General features: G+C 43.5%; 1 protein-coding gene across 1 annotated transcript in view; it reads left to right on the top strand.

Moving 5' to 3' along the window:
• Nucleotides 1-224: 224 nt before the first annotated feature.
• LOC143013204 (metabotropic glutamate receptor 7-like) overlaps nt 225-15194 on the top strand; it is a 28046-nt gene continuing 13076 nt past the window's right edge. The window contains exons 1-6 of the mRNA XM_076166750.1: nt 225-336; nt 6160-6295; nt 6769-6923; nt 8683-8820; nt 10428-10628; nt 14735-14874. Of these exons, the coding sequence (XP_076022865.1) occupies nt 225-336; nt 6160-6295; nt 6769-6923; nt 8683-8820; nt 10428-10628; nt 14735-14874 (882 nt within the window). The remainder of the gene's footprint in view (nt 337-6159; nt 6296-6768; nt 6924-8682; nt 8821-10427; nt 10629-14734; nt 14875-15194) is intronic.

Genomic DNA, 15194 nt, shown 5'->3' with positions numbered 1-15194 from the left:
ATGAAGGTTGACTTTAGTCACCATAGGAACCACCTGTAATGCTGCACCAGAATAGTCGCGACATGTGAGTTCATCCTCTTCATCTTCACGTTCTCTCTCTCTCTCTCTCTCTCTCTAAGATCCCACAGATCAGCTACGCGTCCACGGCCCCGGAGCTGAGTGACGACAGGCGCTATGACTTCTTCTCGCGCGTGGTTCCTCCAGACTCATTCCAGGCCCAGGCCATGGTGGACATCATCAGCTCCCTGGGTTGGACATACGTCTCCACCATCGCCTCAGAGGGAAGCTACGGGGAGAAGGGCGTCGAGGCCTTCACGCAGCTCTCCAAAGAAGCAGGTGTGTGTGTGTGTGTTTTTTTTATTTCTTTATTTGATATTAACATGCTCTTATTCATGGTGAGGTTACGCACATAAAGATCCGTTTTACAGCCTAGAGTTCTGCTTTATTGTCCAGGGCAGATGAATTATTGATCCGTTTGGCAGCTTTAGTAGCCTGGCAAGTAGCAGACAGTTACTGTCAAAGAAGGGACAACATTTGCCAGAAGATGCCATGTTTCTTTTAGTGCACGACTTGTTCTGTACAAGTCTGGAGTTTGCTGTGTGCTCACTCAACTGAGGCATCCTTGTAAATATCCAAATTGTGTTCCCTTTGGCCAGCAGAGAGCAGAGAGCAGAGAGCCATCTACCAGCTGGTCCTTTGGCAGATCCAAGTTCACTGTCTGTGTTCTCAGTTTGACTCAAACTCATTTTTCATCCCCAATAGTGAGAGTAAATCGCTTAGAGAATGATAATAATGGTCTGTCAGATGCTTGGACTGTCATTTCAAACCATTTTGGTCCAGTTGGGTGTAAAATACAATCGGGACCGTCGATTCCTAGCTTTTTGTTGTTTTTTTTGTTCCCCAAGAAAGCGAAGCCTGTCTTCAGAGATTCTCTCAGAGAGCCTGTGAGTAGCGGGGGAGCCGAGCCGTCGAGTTAACTATTCAAGATGATTTCCATCCTGTAGCTCAGGAATATTTAGTTGTTGTCATCCTCGGTTTGATTCTAAGCAGGCAAATGAAATGTCAGGTTACAGATGGTTCAGTTTATAAGTAAGTCTGGTGAAGTTACAGAATGGCAGCACGGTTTTGCTTGTGACTAAGCAGATCATTTAGTTTTCTTCTCCCCATTCATCTGTCTTCACCAGCAAGGTAAAGTAACAAATTAAAAATATTTTGTTAATTTGAGTATCCTTACTTGAGTTAATGTAGTGATATTTCAGATATAAAGATTATTTGTAGTAATTTATCCACCAATACTCTTCACCTGCTCATGTGCTTTCATAGTAAACGTATGCAGACACTCTCAGTAAGATCATTTCAGTATAAGAGCACACAAACGTGTATCTTTGGACCACTATGCTGGAAAGTGGCGAAGAGATTTTAGTCTTGGAATGTGAGCAGTCGCTGGTTTCAGTGCTCCACATTCCATCTCCATCAGCATGCAAGGCTCACTTAAGAGGATTGCCTTGTCACCTGGGCTGGAAAATTACCCTCCACGGCAGCACATCCATGCCACTGCTAATAAAGGAACACCGGGAGGAGAGAGGTTCTTCCTGATTCTCACCTCGCCATCTATAGATCCATTTCCTGTAAATCTGCAGGGAGTGATTTCTGTCTCTTCCAATCGACTAATTCTCAGAAACCTCTCAAATGAGGATAGCTAATGATATCCCACAGGCACCGATCAGGAGTCCAGGAGGCATGAATATTTCATCTGTGCATTTTATGACCAGTGTGATCACTCATTAAAACTTAAAGAAGCTGTTTGTGGCTGCATGATTTGCATCGGCATGGAGCAGCTCAGAGAGCGTGGTGTGAATGAGAGAAAAGGGAAGAGGGAGAAGTCTTGATTTGCGTTTCTGTTGATGTTCCTATATATCCTGTGTGGAGGTTTCATGAGCAGCTTGTTTTTCTCAAGAGACGTCTCCACTAATGTTGTTTTTTCCCGTGCAAAGAGCAGCGAACCCATCACTGTTATCATTGTGATACTTAAAGAGCTACAGACGGCGTATGAAATTATAGGCCATTGTTGTTATTGACTCATCCTTTTGCTCTGACGCTGCAGGACACTGAACACTATTCTACATTCATACACAAAACAAATGAGAATTCTTTTCACGAAAGAGAAACTCCAGTTCAACCCTAGATGCCTTGTGTTTAATAAAAGCATTCATTATACAATAGCATACAGTCACATAAAGTCTCATGATCAAAGGCTCTGCTTCTTCAGCAGAACTCGCTGAATGGATCGAATTGAATAAGAAGCAAACAAACATCACAGTGGATAAAGAAGCAGAGTACCTGGTGTGTGAGTAAATGCACCGCATAGTATTGTAACAAAAAAAGCAAAAGAAGTTTGATGTGGTTGTAACAAACCTTTACTAGTTGATATGGAGGATGGAGGCCATGTTTTCGTTGCGGCCCCTGTTTGGTTGCAGCGAAATGTCAGAGGCATTAGTAGGATTCTCGCTTCACCACTTCAAGGAGACCCATCGAGCAGACTAATGCAATATGGCTTCCCATTACCCCAAGCAGAGACTGGAGCGATGGTCAGCTCATATTGATCTCTTCTGTTTTTGTCCGCCCCCCCTCTCTCCCTCTGTTCTTTAGGCAGTCTTCCATAGTGCACCTTCATTCTGCCTCCAGGTGAAGTTGGCACCGATTGATCTTTTGTTTGTACTTTCTTGTATTTGTCTGATTTCAAGCCACAAGGATGGAGTTTAGCTTTCCTTCTTCATAAAAAAGAATAAGGCCCGAGAACCTCCCACAAACATCTCTGCGGATTTGAGCTGAGCTTGCTGCCAACACGGTGTTGTCTTACATCTGGTCTGAGTGAGCTGTGAGAGGATAAGAGTCCAAACACAGGATAACACATAAGTTTGCAGTAGGAGGGGGATTGTGATGCTCTGAATGCTCCAGTAACATTTCTGCCTGACCCCTCTGCATTGATGATTGCCAGGCCAGCGGTGGAAAGGCTTTTTGGCTGTGGAGTACAGAAGTAGAATATGAATGCTAGTGCATGTGAGTCCCACGTGCACAGAGGAGGAGAGTGCAAGGAGCTGGTGTGCCTTTCCACAGTGAAGGTGATAAATATAATTCAAGCATTATGAATCCCCTAGAGGTTTGCCTGCATGGGATGTTGAGTAGGTGGATGGAGGGTCAAATCCATCAAGACTCTCTAATTTAAAGGGATTTGTAGGACGTATTTCACCATGCAAAATGGCAAAGCTGGATCTCTCACCCTGTAGTGCTTTTTGAGAAGCGAGGACATTGCGGATGAATAATTGAAGCAGTTAATACAGTGCGTGACCTATGGCACTCAGACTGATAAGCAGAGAACTTCCAAGAGCCTGATGAATTTAATGATCATCATCATTAAGCTCTCTTTGATATATTAATCAAATGTAGAGCAGAGGGTAAGCGGGTCAGAGTGTCTATAGTGTAGATGTTAATGCCGTATGGGGAAATTAATGAGGTGTGGCTTAGAATCCCCCTCACCAACAGCACACCTCACTTATAATGTAAACAGGAATCCAATCTAATTTGTGTGTTGTTTGTAAACATTTCATGAGGCTCCAAGAATGTAGGAGAATAAGATGATCTCTCTTGAATTGCAAAACGACTCGGTGTCAAATACTCCTTTTGTCCTCAGAGTCTCTCTTTTATCTGTCTCACATCATGTTTCTCTAACCGAGACACCTTCCACTGATAAGGTGAAGGCGCTCTGACCCACCGCGTAGCACACACACAGCACTCGCTCGTCTGCCTGACTGACCGCTCCACTGAAGAACTGACCAAGTTACTGACTGACAACTAAGCATTCTGCAGTTATTCAATAATTTAGCCTCCACTGCACAACCAGTCTGCAGCCTTTAGGGAAGCCTTACCCTGCCGGTGTTTTCTGCTCTGAGGCATCTGAAGATGAGAGCGGCTCTAAATGCTTCTCATCTTCATCAGTGGCTCCTGTGGTTTCTGCGTGTATTATTGACTGCTGTGACCTGCAGTACGTCTCTACCCAAGACTATTATACCATTGTATCTCTTCACACAAAGCCACAGGGGTTGTTTCATAATGGAAGAGATGTGTTCATTTGACTTAAACTCTCAGCATATTGTGGGGTGTTTTCTTTCCTCTCTGATATTAACATCTGTGACACCTTCAAATAGTCATATTGCCTCTAGAACTGAAAGATACTAATAATAACCCTGCCACAGTCATATTTTACACAGCACTCAGATTCCCTCAAACAGAAACTTTGATGTGCACGGCTGTACTCTAAGGATAAGGAGACTGAAATCCCCGAGCTTCTTTAGTGTCCCTTGGAGACCCACAACACCGGTTTGCACAAAAGACACTGTGTCTGCTTCACATTAACAGCATAGCGGCATCATTGATGGGATTTCCATTTTTATGTTTGGTACATTCATGGAGAACAACAAAGGACCCCCTAAAATATTTTTGGTGCATTTGTGCTTTTAACATCAAGGAATATACCTAATTCTGCTCGCAGGTTCTCAAAACCATCAGAGGTTCAGCAGTTGTCATTTTAGTAGCTGCTGCATATGGAAATGACACAATAAACTTAAGACTAGAGATGTGCGATCTGCCAGCTAAAAGCTGTTTAGATCAAAGTAATGAGCCCAAAGAGACTGGCAATTAGGAGATTCCTCGGATTTCTCTGTCTACTCAGGGAAACTAACTGAAAGGTTATTGGGTAGGCTATTGAAAAGCTTTAGCAGGAGAAATTTTAATTGGTTTGGGTAGAGAGCTCATGGTGAGTCAGGAAACAGGCTGCTGCTGGATTATGCAGGCCTACAGTATTCCTGGATGGGCTGTTTATCAACGCACCGCATCGTACATGGGTTTACAACCCCACAACCAAGTAGGTTTAATTTGTCGATGCCTATTTTGCGTCTTGCAGATACTAAGCAGTTGAATATAAGCAGAATCACCCTGAAAGCCAGTTGGACCATCTGTCTGTTTATCAGCAGGATTAGTTGGAATTTTGTTTTTGTATTTCATGAAACGTGGTGAACAGGTTGGAAGAACCCATAACGTTTTTGTACCAGGTGGCCTGATGGTGGCGCTGTACTAACCACTCCTTCCTGTTGGCCTATAACATTTGGAACTGCAAGTCATAGAATCAATTCAATTCAATCAATCAGTCAATCAATCAATCAATCAATATTTTCCAAAGCAGTTTGTGTGTGTGTGTCTCCTTCTACTATGTTGGATCCATTGGGGAAAACTGTTTCATGTAGATTGTCTGCACCAAGCCTGACAAAGGATTCTGCTGTATCTCATGAATGAATCAAGTCTACTGCAGACAAAAGTGGTGTACAAGTGCACTCACTGTCTCTACACAAAATGAAACATGAATTGACCTGATGGTGGCAGTTGAATTGTGAGTAGTTAATAAGCTGTTTCACTATTGAGTCCTAATTGTTGGCTGTTTTTGAATTATGGGTGCAAATCAGTTTTTATATTTGCTTCTGCCGACTATATCTGAAATCAAATTTGATATATTGTAATGACCAATAATCAATCAGTCTTCTCCATTGTGTACTAACTCATTAGTAGTGTCCTGTCTGAGAATGATTTATTGTCAGTTTTAATTTCCTCTTTGTAAGAAAATCAGATACCAAAGCTTGGCAATAACAGTTCAACCAGAAATGTTTGATTATGACTTTAAATGAAAGTCAATAGCAGTCTGTTTGGTTTTCTCTGATCCATATTATGAAAAATATTCCTTTATGTGCGGATTATTGGATTTGTATGTAGCAGTGATGCTTATGACTCTCCCACTCAACATGTTGTTCACTTGGCAGGCACAGTCTGAGAATTGTGCTGCATGCTGCTGGAGATTAGAGCTAACATGTAAGGATATACGTAACGTAATGCACAGCCTTTTATTTGGCAAAGATCGAGACTCAGCGAGCGTGACAGCACCGTCAAAATCTCACCATTGTGTTCAAATGTTTTCCATTCCCGTATGGGTTACATTTCCATAAGAAAAAAGGCTATTCTGACCTCAGGCTTTTCACGCGTTTATCAGCGTGTGTGCGAGTGTCTGATTGTCCCAGAGGCCTTATCACGTCTTACTTCCTTCCCTTTTAAAAGGTGGAATCTGCATCGCGCAGTCTTTGAAAATTCCCCACAACCCCAAACTGGAGGATTACGACAAAGCCATCCAACAACTGCTGGAAACGCAGCTCTCCCGGGCAGTCATCATCTTCGCCAGCGAGGAAGACATACGGTGAGGAGTGCGACATATTCTGACTTCATCCGTGTCATTCTGGGGTGGTGATTGCTTGCTGTGTAGGGGTCTTTAATCTCAGAGGAGCAGCTCCTGAGGACAGGCTGGAGGCACAGGCAGATTTGCCATCCGTACAGCATGTCAGTTACATAAAACACACACACACACACACATAGCCTCAGAGCAGAACTAGAAATAAAGATCGCAACAAAGCAACAGAGCTTTTGTCTCATTCTCCAATGCCATGTGGGATGTGTCTGTAAAGAAACACACAATCAAACATTAATGGCTGGTAAATTCAGATTGATGACTCCAAAGGCAGAAAGACTCGTGAAATGTGAAAGAAAAGAAGATTAGTGTGAGACATGATCGAGTTTACATCCTCGGAGCGTGCCGTTTCGCTGTAATAGGTATTGGATTGAACACAGCCCGTCCATCCCTCTCGTCTCATTCACGCTTTCGTGTCCTTGCAGGGGAGTTCTCAATGCCACCAAGAGGGCCAATCAGGTGGGTCGTTTCCTGTGGATTGGATCTGACAGCTGGGGGGCCAAGAGCAGCCCGATCCACCAGCTGGAGGATGTGGCAGTGGGAGCAATCACCATTTTACCCAAACGCTCCTCTATTAAAGGTATGCAGCCGCTTCTTAACCTAAGTACACGCCTGCGCCTTTGACACACACACACGCACGCACGCGCGCACACACACACACACACACACACACACACACACACACACACACACACACACACACACACACACATTGCACCAGCATTGCACAGCCTCAGAGGAAACCTGCACTGTCCACTGCTTATTTGGTGATGAAGACGCATCATCATTCTTTTAGGTTTAACTTTTTTCCCCCTCAGAGATTTTCCACCTTTCCCAAAATAGTTTTTGTTACTCTCCTGTGAATGTGTGTGACCTTGCTGCGTTTCGCCGTGGGGTGAACATGACCGGAGTAAAGTTAACAGACTCAAGTTGATATTGGACTTTGCCTTTGTCTGATATATTTGATAGGATTTTCTTTGTCATACGTGTTCATTCCATCAGTGAAATGTTACCTGACTAAAATTAAACGTGCAACATGGAGGTGAACTGCATCATGGGATATCCAGGCTGCTGCGTGTGGAGAGAATAGTATCTTCCCGTCGCGAGTGATGAATTTGTCATTGTATTTGTTTTTCAATTTAGATGCAGAATTATGGCTTCAGTGTAAAAGCATTTGGCCTTCAGTCCTGCGGTAGTTATACTAAAACTGCTGCTTAGTATTGATGCTTTGGTCGTTTAAGCATTTCCTCCCATTAAATTACACCACAGTTGGACTGAAAATGACACTACTTTGTCTGGGAAATAAGAACAACATGCCACCAATCATCACAATGGTCCCAGTTATGCCAGCATCCGTTTTTGTAAGTGCTTTTTCCTTTTAACTGCAGCTGGAGAACTGCTGCGTCCTGCTCGACAACAGGAGCGAGGCGGGGGATCCAAAACAATCCGACAAATAGAACATTCTGAGCATGTTCCGCTGCTTTCAAGTCCTGCCAAGTGTCACAATGCTAACAACCGCTCGTCATTAACATCGAGGAAATTTTAAAGTCAGAGTTTCCGTTAATTAGAAGGTCTAGTCAGGACACTGTACATTCTAGAAGGCAGCAAGAATATTATTAATCCACCATGCATCACTGATGGTTCTCAACTGGAAATCAGCTGAGTCATTCAGCTCTGATTAGCCATTATCACCTCAACCCACAATTCAGCTGATGGGCTCAGGGTAACAGAGAGAAAGGCTTTAAAATATAAAAGAAAAAAGGAAACAGATCACTCAAGACAGAAAATAGCATTTGCAAATTCCAAAGTTTCTTCTCGCCATAAATCTCACTGTCAGGAATTACCTGCGACACTCTTCCTGACCCACATTGGGTTGTAAAGGTGCCCGAGCAGAGCTTATAGGGGGAAACATCCAGCATGCAGCTTTGTCTCTTTATCTGATTCATGGCCCCATACAGCAGCACCATAACCGTGGAGCTAATGTGTCATACCTTCATTTGTGTTCTAACGGCTGTCATGCAGGACCAAACAGCCCAAGGCAACAGGCTGTGGCAGCGCTTACAACCCCCCTGTTAGTTATTGAATTATTTATGCATCCTGTTTTTTAATTAATGTAATTTCCTAGATGAAAGAAGCGATTACAGCTCCATGGGGCTCGAGAGGAAGAGGAACCACAGTGGTCAAAGATTTGATGAAGTGGCGCTAGCTGCTTTGCTTCCAACGCCGAGCTACACAGCACAATGCGCCGCACGTGTTTCGCTTCATTTCCTCCAGGTTTGGATTGCCTGATAATTGGTCCGGAACTAAGCTTTTCTCCTCTTCTTTTCCTCTGCTCCCAGGGTTTGACGAATACTTCATTGCGCTCACCCTGGAGAACAACCGCAGAAACGTGTGGTTTGCCGAATTCTGGGAGGAAAACTTTGACTGCCGGCTCCTCAGCGCCTCCAAAAGAGAGGATACAAGCCGTAAATGCACAGGTACACGACAGGCGACACGAAAAGAACAAGGGTAGCTCGTTCTTACGTTCATACTAACCCAGCTTGTTGTGCTTGTGACCTTTTTCTCCCTCTGCATTAAAAGCAGTAGATGGATCGTTACAGCTTTATTCAAGCCCTCCTGTCTGAAACACAGCCAGAAAGTCTAACACCAGGTGTTTCCACTCAGCGGGCGCAGGACAGGCTGGGTTTATTATTAGACAAATAATGCACCACGTGTCTTAGTCATACTATGGTTACAGACTGTCCACTCCTGTGGCTAATGTCCTGTAACTCCCATATTCCCTCTATCACCCTCTTCCTCCAGTCACCTTGAAATCTGAGCACAGCGCCGGCGAGCAGAGAAAGAGTGCATCTTATTTAGGTTTAAAAATGACAAGGAAAACATTTTTAAAAAGCCACTTTGTGCCAACCTCTTTGTTGTTCCTGCCCTATTTAGATTTATTACCGTCGTTGTGTTAGCATTAATGATAGTGTTGTTGCTAGCGGTGATGCATGCTTGTCTTACCCTATACTCCGCCTGCCAACGTTGTGACAGGCAGCGCATTCATTATCTCTACATGGTTGATGCCGGTGGTGTGGGATCCTGTATTAATCCTGTGTGCATGCGTGATGACAAAGACGCAAATTGCTGTTTACTAAGGATTTTGTTTCTTTAATAATCGCCTGCTGAGCGCGTTTTATCATGTGTCAAAGGCAAAACATGCTGAAGAAGGAAGCCCCAGAACACTGAGAATCCCTGAGAATCCTGTAAATCGTCTTCTTTCCCTCCAGTTTTCTCTCTTATTTCTCCACAGGCTTTGCATTCAAATGTTCTCCACTGAGCTCCCTGTGCACGGCTCAGACAAAAAGGTTCAATATGGGTTGAAATGTACAAAACATTGCGACCAGAGCTACATAATAACACATTGTTCCTGCTCCTCCATTAAAAGCCTTGTGAACTGTGCTTCTTACATTACGGAGAAATCATTTTCCTGTAAGGTTATTTCCTTCGTAATTCCTTTTTTTTGTTAATGTGGCGCCTGACTGTGAGAACTTTCAGTCCCTATTTAAAAGAGCAAATTCAGCCCCCACACGCAAAGCTAAATGAGAAAACGAGCACTTTTGAATACAGTGTGTTAGAAAGAAACCCAGAAGAACAGCAGAGGTCATATTGTACATTATGTATTCAAGCAGTGTATCGGCGGAATGAGGCAAAACCTTTATGGCAGCCCATAGTCAAAGGGCAGTACACGGAGAGGAGGATATAAAAGAGCAGGAATCCGCTGTAGTAGAGTGTGTTTGGAAAGTTCATTGTCATCTTCAACACCTTGCAAATGGGACAAATTACTTCTAATTTTCAGTTATAGCAGCATGACTGTGTTACTAATTTGTAATGAGCTACAGTAATGAAGTCATCTCTACTGTATTTGGCAAAAACACTCCTCATCATCTCTGCTTGATCATATTTAGCATTTGGGTAATTTGATAACTGTTCCTTTAATTTTGATGCCGTATTGCCTAGCAGTGGGATGTGAGTGGCAGGAAGTGGTATAGAGATATCAACTCCAGCTCGTGATGCATTGGTCCTCTTTTTTTCCTCCATGCAGGCCAGGAGCGCATCGGGATCGACTCCAAGTATGAGCAGGAGGGGAAGGTGCAGTTTGTGATTGATGCGGTGTACGCCATGGCCCACGCGCTCCACAACATGCACAGGGATTTGTGTCCCGATCATCCCAGCGTCTGTCCACAAATGGAGTCCGCCGAAGGCAAGACGCTGCTGAAGTACATACGCAACACCAGCTTCAACGGTGAGCCACACCACGCAAAGTGTTCACATCAAATCAGGATTACAAGAGGTGTGGATAGGAAAACAGTGTATTATTAATCCACCACGCATCAGGTAGTTCTTAATATTCTTCTTAACATAATTTTTCCAATGCAGCTGTCATCTATACACACACATTTTGGAATTTTCCTCGCCATTCCAAATCTCGAAATTCCTACTTTGTCTACACATGAATGGAGTGGCAGCAATCATCGCTGTCGGCCCCCTGAGGTATAACAAGTGCTCTAATCCTCCTCCTTCATCAGAAAATGGTAAAAAATAAAGTAACTGTAGACCTTTAAGGATGCTTCATAAAGCAATACGCTGCGTAATTATTTCTCATTCTCATTTGCATCTATTTAACCTCCTTTAACCTCCCATGTGCATGTGGGGTGTTTCAGGTCTTAGCTGGGTAAACACAGGTATTGTTCATGAGCAAAATGGCCAAAAATAACAATTTAATTGGGCATCAAAACTCGTAAATGCAGTCTGAATCTCTAAATATTTGTCAAACATTACCTGCAAAACTTTATTATAGGTAGCATTAAAAGTAAGTACCATAACTAACAACAAGTTTATTTAGTAGAGCCGCACAATTCTCCTCAGTCTGATGATGCAGTGTGTGATATTATTTTATACTATATTATCGATATTATATTGCCAGCAGTTAAACCCAACATGATTCAGTCCTGTGCAGACAGCAATGAAAATGCGCAACAATTAATGACACACTGCTCTTAATAACAACTGTTGATAATATGGGCGACAGCGAAGGAATAAAGTATTACAACGTTGTAGTTCTAAACACTCAGGTGTGTATGGCAGACAGGGATCATTAGAGGTCTGAAGTCGTATATTGTGTCTTAAATAAGTCATTTATTGGTCAATTATTACAATTTATCGCCAACAATCTTTTTCTCTCTGTGTGATATCATTGTAAATGGAGTATGTTTGGGTTTTTCAAACTTTTTCTCAGACAAATCATCACATTGGGTTCGGGGGAAATTGGTGTTTATGCTTAGATTATCACAGTCGGTAAACAATTAATCATTTCCTGGCAAACCTAATGAAAATATTAAGCGATAATAAAAGTAATCATCACTTGCAGATAGCACATGAAAGCACACCAGGCTGTACATGGACAGACATAAACAAGTTTGCATTCTTTTGTATTTTTCACAGTCTAATTAACGATCACTCAAAGGAACCTGTTTGATTTTTTTAATAGCATACATGCAAATCAGCGTGAAAACATCCTTCTGTCAGTGAGCTAAAGGCTAAAGAGCTGCTTGCGCGGAACGCCGTCGCTATGGCAGCAGCGCAGAGTTCTGGCAGGCCGACACTGTGACGAGGCCCTTACAGTTTAAGGAGGAACTGATGATACAGGCAATTACCGGAGCAGAGGGGCACTACATCTCATAAAAAAACCCTTAACTAAGTGTTGGTGCAGATTCATGCACGTGTCCAATCTTAGTCACCATCTGGGCTGGAGCGACCAAAATCACTCACAGCAGGCAGAATTCATTTCATGCTTTGGTTTGCCACACATTTGCAGCACTATGGCTCAGCTGGAGTGTAGACTAGAGTCACATGCACTCTACAATCCACTATAATCCTATATAACACTCTTTCTTTAAATCCTAACTCCTTGGAGCAGAATTGGTAGAATATAGGATGATATAGAGTATTTGTGCGTGTGATTGGTTTGGACAAAATATTTTCAAACACCTTCGGATACAGCGGTCTTCGCTTAAGAGCCACAAAGATTGGCCACAAAGTTGAAACAACAAGTGCATCATATTGGATTGTATTAGATTATACAGGTGCTAGCTAATGAAGTGTGTATTTGCAGGATGAATTGTTGTGGTTTACCCATAATGAGACCTCCACCTCCACATGCTAGCAAATCTTCCCAAAGGCAGGTGGAAGTCGCTCTCTTTTAACGTATTGGAAGCTTACGACCACATTATCCCCGCGTCCGGACCACCGCTAATGTGTCTTTGAGAGCCGGTGCAGTGTAAGCCTCCTTTGTTGATCTCCCCACTGTGCCGGAGTCACAGAGCTGAAGAGTGAGAGGCAGAAAAAAAAAGAGAGAAAATAATGATGCGAGAGAAACACAGCAGTGGATCCTCAGTCCACCCACACTTCTCAGCATAGCATAGCAGCGGTGCACTTTTGTCGTGTCTTAGTTCTGAGCCACATGCAAATGCATAAATCTTTCATCTTCGACAGCGCTCGCACTAAGGAGCCTACACAGACCATTTTGTTCCCTTGGAAATATCAGCCAGTATAACAAAGAGCAGGGGTTGCTGATGCCTTTATCTGCACAGACAGAAACCACACGTAATTATTAGCGCTGAAGCTGAACAGCGGCGAGAACCCACACACACACCCAATCACCCGATCATCACTACTATTTAGCGTGTTAGTGCGGGAGTGTGTGTGTGTGTGTTTTGCTGGGTGCATCGAGGAAGAATGGTAACCCTGTCATAGCTGCTGCTCACAGGAGTCAACACTTTGTCAGCATCTCTGCACTCTCGTTGACAAGTGCTGGTGGAAACAGAAGTGACAGGATGGCTACTTCCTCCCCGCTGAGTTTGACTTAGGATCCATATTGAGGATGCTTCCATTATGGCTTTCATGAATACTTTAATGTTGACACAGGGATTGCTCTGTTTGTATATGCACAACAACAAATAGTTGCAGATTTGGGGGTCAAAATGGTGGAAGTTATCATTTGTAGTGCACAAAGGTGTCGCAAAGTAAAAAAAAAGATGTTTTCCATTGTCTTTGTGCTTCTGTGCTTGGTTTGCAACCTTTAGAATACATTCAATGACAAATGTCCTTGGGAAAAAGAAAACTACAGTGAGATTTAACATTCCCTTCAGGGATAAAACAAAGGGAAAGATTTTGTGTCTATCTAAAAGCCAGCAGCTCTGTTCTAGATTCAAAAGACAACATGTTCCCAAAAGGTGTTTTTGTGACATATGCTTCAGGTCCTTTCTTCATACTTTTTTATAGCCGGAGCTATTAAAGTCCTTAATTCCCATGCCAAGTGTCACCCCACTGCCCCCCCCCCCCCCCCCCCCCCCCCCTCGCACACCCCCGTCCCAATTCAAAAATGGTATCGCCATTTATGCTCTATTGTCTGCAGTGCCAAGGTGAAATGACTTAAAAAGAATGAAGAATCTGCTTTTCATTTCCTCTCAGCATTGAAGGACCCTCATCAACAATGCAGAGCTCCTGTATCAGACAGATTAATATAAAAATACAAGCACTTTCCCTATTAATGCCATTCAACATTTGCGGCGGTGAGTGGGACGCTGAGTGACATCTCCATTAACACGCCAGCCCGCACAACCTCTGCAGCCATCACACTTATATTATTGAGCGATTTGCCCACACCTACACGTTCACACCGCTGACAGACTCGGTTACACTCACAAATGAGCTTTAAAACAAAAACAACAACAAAATCTCAGTTTCTCATATGAAAAATATTTCAGGTGTCCGCCGGCGTCTCCAAGGGAATTAGTGGAATCCTCAGGGCTCTGCTGGAGACAGCTTGCTACAGACTGAGAGCAGATGGGGTCTGTATGATACTTTGGCTGACCTGCGTTTCCTGGCTACTTTTCCTTTTCTTGTCTGCGGCGTGATTGAAATAGATTTATCCTGTGTTATACCGGATCGAAGTGTGCACAGCTGCATGCACTTCCCAGTTCACCTTTCTACAGTATGCTGGCTGTTTGTTGTGAACATATACAGTATTTCCCCTGTGCAGCCTGGATGATACATAGGAAGCAGGTGAGGTAGTTCTATATTAGTCAGCGAGGAGCTTGCGTGCGTGCAGTTGTCATTATGGTATAAAAAGATGTAGGTCATGACGTTTGGGGCTTTTATAGAGAAGAACACACACACACACACGCACACACACACAATCGCCTGCTGTGTATGCGCACAGTAGGAAAACAACAGGTTAACGGTTCGTGTTTTTCCTCCACAGAAACGTTGCATCCTGTACCACCAAAGTCATTGGTTTGTATTCTGCCGTGCTCACGCTGCATTTTCTCTCCCCCCCCCCCCGCACAGGCAGCGCTGATACCTCTGTTGTGTTTAACAAGAACGGTGATGCACCAGGACGCTACGACCTGTTCCAGTTCCAGATCACCAACTCCTCTGCCCCAGAGTATAAGGCGGTGGGACAGTGGGTGGAGACGCTCCAGCTCAGGGTATGTAAGGGAGATATGAGCCACTCAGTATGAGCTACACCATCACGCAAGGTTTCAACGTGTTTCTGTGCGTAGGTTTGAACGTGGAAGAAGTGCAGACGCTTTAGACTTTATATCTAACTGATTCAATATACGTTACCTTACACCCTTTTGTCCAATTTCTCTAGAAAAGGTTTCTGTGTTCACACCCCAGATCCTCTAAAGGTCAAAAGTTCAATTTCATATCTTCTTGTCGTTTTGTAAAATGTTATCTATAATTAAATATCGTGGAAAAGCACAAAGTCACGCCAACAAAACGGGTTAAAATCTCATTTTCATCT

The sequence above is a fragment of the Genypterus blacodes genome, unplaced genomic scaffold (genome assembly GCF_046128005.1).
Source record: "Genypterus blacodes isolate CSIRO-AG114 ecotype Tasmania unplaced genomic scaffold, CSIRO-AGI_Gbla_v1 ptg000156l_1, whole genome shotgun sequence".
NCBI lineage: Eukaryota > Metazoa > Chordata > Actinopteri > Ophidiiformes > Ophidiidae > Genypterus > Genypterus blacodes.
The sequence above is the reverse complement of the archived record's forward strand: the minus strand, read 5'-3'. Positions and strand labels throughout refer to the sequence as shown.